Consider the following 10,180-nt stretch of genomic DNA (forward strand, 5'->3'; position numbering starts at 1 on the left):
AACACACCATGAAGGTATTTATTTCAGACACAGCTCCATGAACATGTTTGTAATATTGGCACAACAATCAAAGCAAATAATATATAATAATCATAATAATAATTAAAAAAACAACAAGATTCATAAACAGATCATAACTTTTGCAGCTCATTTCAGATGCATTGCACCAGTCCTTGCGAAAGGCACAGGTGGCAAATAATATGTCCGGTTTGACACTTGTCATCAGTCACCAGCGCAGGGGATGTGCAGTTCCTCTTTGTGCTGGGACCCGGGTGTAAGCGGAAGGCTTGAACGAAAGCTTGTTGTGAAGTGTGGTCTTACTGCGATAAGTTAAAGCCTCCAAAGCAAGAAAACATCAAGTAAACAATAAAGTAAAGTGCCATCACTGCTCTTTTCAGACACCATTAAATTCCCCAAAAGATTCACGAGGACAATATTCATCTACAAAAATAAGTTCAGCCTCTCGCCACACAAACAACCCTGAATGTCTTCGCAGCTGAGTCATCACTGGAATTTTTTCAATCTCTATTCAGTATCCATGAACATTTTTACAAGTTGCTACTACATAATCTACTGCTTTTTTTTTATTTATTCTTTTTAATGTTGTCCAGTTCCTTTTTTTTTTTTGGACAAAATTTCTCTTTTACACATTTTCTACAAATTTGTCTTGACCAGCATTATTCCCCCCCAAAAAGTAAAAGCACAGCACAAAGTAAGGCAAAGGTGTAAGAAAATACAGTACATGTTGGATTTGTAAACAAATTTAACATGCCCACATAAAAACAATCATGAGTGTTTTTGAGAATGGAATGTGTCTGAACAATTCCTCAAGCAACCGACCAGGAAGTACTGCTGAACCCAAACTATACAATATCCTCTTTGTTTCCCAACTTCTTGTTAAAGGGGCGGAAGTCTTCTGCACTTTAAAGTCATAACGAGCTTGAGATACAGCGACAGGTAAAATCTTATCACCTTAATATCACCACTTAGTCAAATGCATCAAAATCAATTTAACTCAAATTATACAAGAAAAGCACTAAACTCTAATAAAGCATTCCCCCCCCCTCCAAATGAAACTGTTCACTGCAGATACACAGGATCCCCGTTTGTGGTCTTTGTAGATTCATTATTTTTTTCCTTAAACCTAAAAATCTCGCCAAGAACGGGTTTAAGACGCTTTTTCCTTTGCAAAATGGAGATGATGACGACGTTTAGGAAGTTTCGCTGTTCAGTGCAATCACATCACCACCGAAGCAGACGGCTTCAGGGCTTCCTGTCAGAGGCGGCCGGGGCCACTCGGGTAGTTTGCGGAGAGAAATACAATGCTGTGCAAAAGCAGCGACACCTCTGACTCTGCAAAAATGAAACCGAGGTGACATAAAAGTAACGTCGGATATTGGACAGAACATACATGTCGGTAGAAAGGAATCGTGCAACATTTTGAGATTATCTGCAAATCTTGCAAGATTATGATTTTAAGATGAAACAAATAAGATAAAAATGCAATAATTAGCGAGACATTTATTGGCTGACTTGGTCTCCTCCTGTTTCCTCAAGTTTTTAAGTATTCCTTTAAGTAGTTGACAAAACAAATATGTCATTAGGAACTAACAAAAATACCACACTGCAAATGAAAATACCTTTCAGCGAGGAGGACACCTGAAGCCACAGGGACAACCACTCACGACACTGGTTAACTCCAAGAATGTCAGAGTTGAGGCCCCGAACGTAGCAAGCCTGAAAAGAGGAAAATATTAAGTGCATACACCTACAGCGGTCGTCGTGTGGTGAATATAAAAAGTCATGCGGACCTGTCGGAGTTCGGAGTCATTCAGCTGGTGGGGGCCCAGCCTGCTGAGGGCCCGGTCCAGCTGGAGCAGCTCCAAAGCGTGGCTGTTCAGGCGTCGGCCAATCAGGAAGCCGGGGAGCCAAGGCGTCAGGAAGAGCAGGTGGCTGACGTGTCTCTGATTAGACGTGAAGACAGACGAGCACGTGGACGTTTGCTGCTTCACCGAGCCGTTCGCATTTCATGATCAGCTGAGTGTTGGTGCAGAATGTGAGTGAGGAGGAAGGACGTTCAACTGACCATGTGATTTACGCTCATCCTCTTTATTCCCAGAGGGGGGCCGGAAAACAGGCGTCGAACAGCGAGGATCTCGGACACTTTCGGGGTTGCTCCGCTTTGCACCTGAAAATACACAGAAGGTCACCTTACGAGAGTCTGGATGTCGGTATTCAAACCGGACTGCTGGTTGCAGATAAACACGTTTACGAATCGGGCTTGTTAATGCAGCTTCAAACAGTAAACGGCTAAAGTTTTAATGTTGTCTCCTCACTGAAGGGAATAATTAAGATTTAGCTGCACCAGCTATGTGTATATCCACCACGCAGCTTGTAAAGTTTTTAGAGACTATTATCTAGTAATTTACTAAACAAGATTTTACCATTGAAACTAGAAGAAACATCTTTTAGTAAGATCTATAGGAAGTTTTTAAACATGCTTGCTGGGAAATATCAACACTTCCCTTTGGCATCGCAGGCTGAAATACAAATATAACAGTTTAAAGGGCCCAAAAAAAATGTATTTTAATTTAACTGAGAATAATTTGTAAACGTCGGTGTGGCTTTGTTTCATGTATGGATGCAAACACTGGAAAATCTTTTGAATTTAGCAAAATTTTGGAATGAAATAGCAGCGTAGTAAACGTTAGATTTTGCATCAGTTTTCATGCATTTTACAAAGTTTTATGTCAATTTGACGGTAAAATTGTGGGAATTGGTAAAACAAATTCGCATATTTTGCAATTTCCAAGACTCTCCGACGTATTTACTCACTTTAGCACACAGGTCTTTGAGGCGAACCTGCAGTTGACTATTTTTGACGTGGTGACTCGTGGACTCGATCCCTTTGAGCACCAAGCGGTGCTGCTGAGCCCTGTGTGAATGGTACATGCCCCGAAACTCGACCTGCTGCCTGGGAGTCCAGAAATACGGGATCAGGAGCTGACGGGGGAAAAAGTACCTGGTGGCGAACAGGAGGGCATGTCAGCGGTGAGAGGAGAGACACGGTGAGCCACTGAGACGTGAAAAGGCGTGACTTATCGATCATGTTTTTTTTTTTTTTGTGCTAAATATGACTAAAATCAGAGGTGGTTATTTCAAAGAAACTCACATCATGACAAAAACCAGGTAGTTGGCAAAGGGGGGGATGGATATTATCACCAGAGGAACGGCTTTGATCACGTCTCTGCGAAACTGGGAATGAACATGACAAGTAAGTGAAGCTCCTGGGAGACGATTAACATCACAGCCAATCACGCTCAAAAAGAATTACTCACAGAAACCGGTCAACGTACTTCATTTTATGCAACCGTCAATGAACAAATCTGCAGCGATTCTTGAGATATGCGATGAGTGAGTTAATTCGTGTTTTTGCTCCGGTGCAAAAGTCCTCATGAACACATGCAGCGGTTTGACACACTTAATACATACTACTACTACTACAGTGAGATTTATTAACTTCCCTCCTACTTCTGATAAGTGTCAAATATCCTGTTGCGTGTGTGTGTGTGTGTGTGTGTGTGGAGTATTCACTAAAGACGCCCACCTGTCTGAGCTTCTCCATCTCCCTGTAGGACAAATCCTGGAACTTCAGCCCATCATGCACCATTTGTACTTTTATCCTTCTCACATCTTTGGCATCTCGGAACAGAAGCTTGAATCCTGGAAGGAGACACAATAAAAGAAATGAAGTGCGTGTATGCAACACTTTTTTTTTTTCAATCTTGGGGCATTAGATCGAGCAGGTGTGGCAAATAAAAAAATAAAATAAAAAAAAAAGTGTCCTCTGTGGGCAGAAGTCAATGTCAAATCAAGGACAATGAGTTCATGCATAAAACTGTCCTGTTTTAATATTTAGGATGTGATGTTTACATGGAAGATTGAGAAAGATTGATCTTTATGTGACTGCGAACATGGTCACCACAGGATCGACTTGTGTCTCGCCGTATCTGCCACGTTGTTCTCCAGAAACCTGGATATGGTGTTAAAGTCCTGGTTTCCATCAGAGTCCTGCAGGTGGCACATCCAGGTGTCTCCAAGATGTTTTTATTTTTTTTAATTTTTTTACAAGAAACAAATAAAGAGGACATTTAAAAAAAAGAAAAAAAGACTCAGTCACAGTAAATACACTGTGAACACAGAGCTTACCTTCCACAAAGGTGTGGTAGAGCAGAAAAAAGCGGGGAAATCTTCTTTTGAGGAAACTCTCATATTTGGTGTTTGCCCACTGGATGCTGGAGGCGACATACCGACCAATGCCTCGTCTAACTTTGGACGAGGAGTAGTGTCTGCACAGGGGCAACCTGCCAAGCGGAAGAGATTACATCTCTCCACATTAAAATGAATTCAAAAATAAATGCATCACGGCATTACAACGCCCTTTAAAAGATTAAAAAAAAATGTTTTTAAAAACACCGGCTGGTTTTTGAACCAATGACAACGCGAGAAAAGCATTATAATTCAAATATAAAGGGGGAAACTCGCCTTTCTATCGTGGGATATATATATTTACACGTCACTTGTCAAACGGTTGAGCAGATATTCACTCAAGACAGTTTAGCTTAGCATCGGATCAAGAGATGTTGGCCACGTGGACTTTAAAGGGTTTCACACCTACCCGGACTGACTGGACACGCAGGGAGAATAAAGGCCACGTGTTATCCTGTTTGTCCTGAGTCCGCAGAGTCGGATCAAAGACAACCGGCTGCACAGGCTCGAGCAGGACAACGCCATGTTTGCGACCCAGCGCCAGTTACCGTAATAACGCTCATATCAGGTACCGCTGAAAGTCGCTCGGTTACCGTAATGCATATATATATATATATACATATATATATGTGCAAAAAAATTTGTTTATGTCCATTTAACACCCCCCCCCCTCTAAAAAAAACAAGATAGAGTTGAAATGTGAAGAGTAAAGTTGAAATACCATTTCAAGAATAAAGTCGGAATATTAAGAGGATTTATTCTGTTGTTATTATTATTATTATTATTTCCAACTTATTATTGAAATGCAAAATAAAAAAAATAAAAAAATCTGATTATTATTGAGGGTTTTTTTTTCACTTAATGTAGCCCTCACATACTGCCATACGAAAGACAAGTGGCATAAATGTGTAAATAAAATTTTGCAATGAAGAATAAGCACAAAAATACGAGTTCAGGTAAATGTTCCCATTAGTTGATGTTATTTTAAAACTTATCATGGCCATGTGTAACAACTTTGATCGTCAGCTTTGTTGAATATTATTTTTTTTAAATGGTTTCACAGATTTTGATAAAAAAAAACAAAAAAAAAAAACAAAAAAAAAAACTTGAATTGTCCGAACAGGAAGTCACGTGTCTTCACGCGGACCAATAAAAAGTCGACGAGGCGTCCCACAAATTACGGTGTCTTCGCGCAGCCGCAGGTGATGTACGAGCACAGAAAGGGAAAAACAAAATAAAATTAAAAAAAGACTCAGCGGTCAAAGGTCCAAAAAAAACTTTACTTTTTTGTGTTGAAATGACATTTCAGTCATTAATTAAAGGACTTGCTTTAATCTGGCAAAAAAAAAAAAAAAAAAAAAAAAAGAGTAATGTCCTTGTCTTTAAAATGCGTGTTTTAGCTCTGTTGTTCCAGGTAATTAAGTCACTTAATTTGCCATGTGGCTTGCTGAGTTGTTGCTAGCGAAATCGGCATTGGGCCAACTTTTCTATCACACTGAGGGTAATGTCAGTCTGGTTGATTAGCCATGCATATTGCAATAGCTCGGTCTAGAAAGTATACGACACATAAGATAGTCATTCATTTTGCAAAAAAAAATGTACTTATTTGGTGTTTATGGACCCCTGAGACGCTGTCCACGGTTAAACGGCGTTTGAATGCTGCACAAATTAAGTGCGCGTCTTTCAAACTGGTGTCAGTGTTTCTTTGCTTTTCGGGCGTCATTCATTTTAAGGTGATTTGCATTTCCTCTCCTGCCTGCACGCAGTAAAAAAAAAAAAAAAAAAACCCAGGAGGACATGGCGACCGTCAGATTTGGATCCTCCAGCGGCCCATGCAAGACTGCTGCATTGAGAGCAGAGCTGGTGGAGGACAATGGTAAAACTAAGGACGTTGTTTCACACATTTTAACAAGCTAAAAATGTCATCAGCTTTTTTCTTTTTAACTTTTTACATATGAATGGATGAAATGTGTACATTTGTAATTTTTCTAATTCTTAAAGATGATAAAGGAGACGACGACCCAGACAAACTTGTCCAGTGCCCCTATGACAAAAACCACCAAATACGGAACAGCCGCTATCCTTACCACACCTTGAAGTGCCAGAAAGTAAGTAGAGCACTTCTTTGCAGCTAATACCGGGAGGGATGTATGTCAAGTACAGCTAAAATTATTCTTTTTTTTTTTCTTCTTGCGGTGGCATTTGTGCATCTATTAACGCTTGACTGTTTGAGGTCAAAGTAGTTGTAGCAGCCCAACATATAAAAATAAATGAAACACTTCAGTGTAATGTTAAACGGCAAAACAAACTACATCCCTCAAAATGATCACAGTGGAATCAACACCTCAAACACTTAATTTGATTTCCAGACACTGCTGAGCAGAAAAAAACATCAGTAACCCCTGATTTAAATTCCAGATGTTTTCACCCACTGACAAGCGCCTGAAGAGACGAATCTGAAAGTTCTGTTTTTTTTTTTTTTTAAATTCCTATCATGACAGCCACGTTTAACCGATGATCTTGTTACTGATGCAGAATCATCCGAAACTGGCCAGCGAGATGAAAACCTGCCCTTTCAACGCTCGCCACCAGATGCTCAAGAACAAGCTGGCGGCCCACATCGAGACCTGCCCGCAAAGACAATCTGTGAACAGTAACGACGGTGAGATGATCATTTTTTACTGTCTTTCCATGGCTGCAGACTCCCAAGTCGTGTTGTTCAGCGTTTGAGTGGAGTGATTCTCTTTTTACAGCTGGAAACGCAAGTGAAAACTGCCAATGGCACGTTCCAGTCAGTATTTGGGTCAACCCAAACATGACTGAGGATTGGGACGACGGTAAGATTAATAACCACTTCTTTTCTTTTTTTTTTACACTTTGGTTTTTGTGCAGATTAAACAAAGCTGATGTAATTTGGTTATTAGTGAGCTGCAGAAGTGCTGATGGGGGTAGTTGCTACTTCCCTCCTTTTCTAGTCTTCATGGAAATCTCGGTGTTCTGCGAGTGGCATCGTTTCATACTCTGCGAGGAAACGAATGTATTTTCTAAAATGTCTTGAATATTAGCAACATATCCTCCATTTTGTCGTTTTTATTTTCAGTGCAGCGTCTGAAAAGGTAACGCGGTGTTTTCTGACTTACAGAGGCCGACGATGCTGCTCCTCCATTTGTGTTGGGTGAAACCTCATTCTCGAACTGCAACAGACCCAGCAGTCAAACGTAAGTGTGTGAACGACTTGATAGAGCGGTCAGGGTGCTCACCGTGTGGGTGTAAATATTCTGTGATGGTCAGGTCTGTTTTAAAAAAAAAAAAAAAAAAAAATGTCTCCCCATCCGAGTCATTTAAAATTGAGTATCTGCCGACACAGATTCCTGATCGGATACTTGTATCTTCCTCGATAGTACAGCTGCACGGAGCAAGTTCAGTAAAAACATTTTTTTTTTAATTCAATCCAATGTATATGATTGTAATGCAACAAGAAAAACACTGCATCCATTTTGTGTTTTTTATATTTTATAAAAATAACAAAGTAAACGATCATTAATATTGTTTATCACAGTTTAATGCAGGACAGGTTTTTAATATATATTTTTTTTTAATCAGAATAACCAAGTAAACAGACCAAGAATGTCTTCATGAATAGCTCACACTCAGTGCAGCGTTGTAGTACGTACAACTGAACTTCCACTTCAAATTGGTATAACTCGCAGTAACTGCTGACTATTTATTTTTTTAGTTGCTGTATCAAAATTGCTCTCATCGAATACATTTGTGTTGTGAGGTACGGTGTAAACCTCGAAAGTTACTTTCGAGGTTTACACCGTACCTCAGTTGCCACCGCCTTGTGAAATGCAGCATCGAGGATGTTGCAAGTCAAATATTTTCATGCCGCGCACATTGTAGCTGCTCATAAACCACATGCCAGAATACATTTGACGGCAAACTGTGCTCTCGGTTTGTGACACCAATGTGGCAGGTGACATAAAACGAAGTATCGGGGCCGAATGTAGCTCCGTGTCACCGATACCGATCGGCTAAAATGTGTCATGATCGGACCCTAACACTGATTTTTGATTTGGCCCTGAATATCCCCAATCATTAGCAGCGAGTCCCCGGTTCACTTCCAGGGCCGGACGACCCTTTCATGCCGTCTTTCCCTACATTAACTGTTTGTCTACACTGCATCTGATTTGAAGGCATAAAGTAGCCAACGACTCGTCCGCCTCGGCTCCCGGGACTCGTGTGTTTTCTTTGGTCTGCAACTTTTTTCTTTTTCTTTTTTTTGTTTTTTGTTTCTCTGCAGACCGGCGACGAGGCCCACCAACAGTCTTGGTCCACGTTTTAGACCCCCCGGTACCTTCCCATGGTCGGACGATAAGAAATGATTTGTGTTTACTGCAGATCCAGATTGAAGTTTACTATAGTTCTACTGTGTATATGACTGCATGCATCGCTATTTCTTTTTTAAATTTGTTCTTAACACATCTTTGTCCACTTCAAGGTTTTAATTTGGACATCTGAAATTTTTAGTCACTGGATATTGCAGGTGACTTTCACCAGAAGCAGAGTATGTGTTTTTTTTTTTTTTCTTCAGGTGGGGTTTTATTTTTGGGTTTTTTTTTTTTCTATTGTCTTCCATACTTGCTGTTACCATAGCATTGATTGAAAATTGTGTGCTCATTTTATTAAAGGTGTTAATCTGAAATAATTTTGTGAATAAATGATGTGAACGCACACCAAGACCATAAAATTATCAAATGAAGATTCTTTAATTTACACTGCAAAGAGCTGGGGGATTTGTGTGTACACAAATGAATACACAATGAATTACAAGACTTGACTAATGAATTGCGAGAAAACTCGAACTTTAATGTTTTATAAAGAATCAAAGTAGAATTTATTCCATTTTTGCAGCGAGCAGCCGAGTCCAAACATATTAACCGTGTCATTGGCTGACCACTGGATGGCGCTACTCGTCAACATGAGACGCAACCTGCAGCACTGACACAATCACTGTCTGCCCGCTTCCCGGTCCTTTTGAAACATAATTCCCTTTGGATTCAATCAGTTCCTCTGATCACCGGACATTTTGATCAGAAACACTTTCCAGGCGTGAAGAAGATTTCACTGCCGACATCGGCTTTATATTGAGAAAATTCCTCCAGACCAAAGCTGCTGTATCGGACTGAGCTCAGAGTGACAAGTGTCCAGATAATCTCAGTGTGAGGGCGGCCTGCCAGTGCACTCTGTCATATCTAAGTGGCATTATTGATTTCATGTGATGACTGTCTATTTTTGTTGTGGCTATAATGGGAAGTGTCCAGAGGGGCTCTATTCTGCCCTGTCACCATCTGTAACTATGAGATATGACTCCTCAGACATGAATACTTGCAGGACTTGTAGTCCTATATTGCACCCTCATACGTTTCAAGCGGCCACCTCCTTCTCTTACTTATACTCTACACATGTTACTCAGTGTTTACAGATTCACCTCTTATAGCCCAAGTCAGTGAAGGTAATTGATCCTCTGTGTCATTGTGCATCGTACCCGTGAGGCACTCCCATAAGGAGCCGATGCAGCCAAGTGAACATGGCTTGGTGGTGGCAGGAAGTGGTATAAATAGCTCTTCAGTTCTTTGATTTCTGAATTCTGTTAGTGTTCATCTCTTGAAGACATCAAAGGAAGGTAGTTTATGTTTTGCAATGTCCAGTGGTGGAGAAAGGATTTAAACCAATTACATTAAAGATAAAGAAATGTGTTTAGTGCTTTTTATATCAACAGACTTGTGAGACACAAAAATGCATTAAGATGATGAAGGTATATGTTTGAATAAAATAGGTAAAAAATACAAATGGCAATACCACAAAAAGCCTGAACCGAATGTAAAAGTCCTACATGTTACTCACTTAA

The 10,180-nt window shown here is 40.2% G+C and overlaps 2 protein-coding genes across 2 annotated transcripts; one reads left to right on the forward strand and one right to left on the reverse strand.

Moving 5' to 3' along the window:
• Nucleotides 1–4: 4 nt before the first annotated feature.
• letmd1 (LETM1 domain containing 1) lies at nt 5–4,796 on the reverse strand. Its single transcript, XM_069140882.1, has 9 exons — nt 4,679–4,796; nt 4,210–4,364; nt 3,608–3,723; nt 3,173–3,255; nt 2,836–3,022; nt 2,087–2,188; nt 1,812–1,964; nt 1,641–1,737; nt 5–1,353 (listed from the first exon to the last, which is right to left on the reverse strand). Exons 1-9 carry the CDS (start codon nt 4,792–4,794, stop codon nt 1,277–1,279), a joined length of 1,086 nt encoding a protein of 361 aa, XP_068996983.1. The 5' UTR covers nt 4,795–4,796; the 3' UTR covers nt 5–1,276.
• Nucleotides 4,797–6,044: 1,248 nt separating this feature from the next.
• On the forward strand, nt 6,045–8,952 carry LOC138193150 (gametocyte-specific factor 1). Its single transcript, XM_069141005.1, has 6 exons — nt 6,045–6,145; nt 6,271–6,377; nt 6,805–6,931; nt 7,023–7,106; nt 7,412–7,487; nt 8,573–8,952. The coding sequence occupies exons 1-6, from the start codon at nt 6,067–6,069 to the stop codon at nt 8,652–8,654; spliced, it is 555 nt and encodes a 184-aa protein (XP_068997106.1). The 5' UTR covers nt 6,045–6,066; the 3' UTR covers nt 8,655–8,952.
• Nucleotides 8,953–10,180: the final 1,228 nt, after the last annotated feature.

The sequence above is a fragment of the Embiotoca jacksoni genome, unplaced genomic scaffold, assembly GCF_022577435.1.
Source record: "Embiotoca jacksoni isolate LCO1_2020_lvr unplaced genomic scaffold, fEmbJac1.0.p SCAF_9, whole genome shotgun sequence".
Taxonomy (NCBI): Eukaryota; Metazoa; Chordata; class Actinopteri; family Embiotocidae; genus Embiotoca; species Embiotoca jacksoni.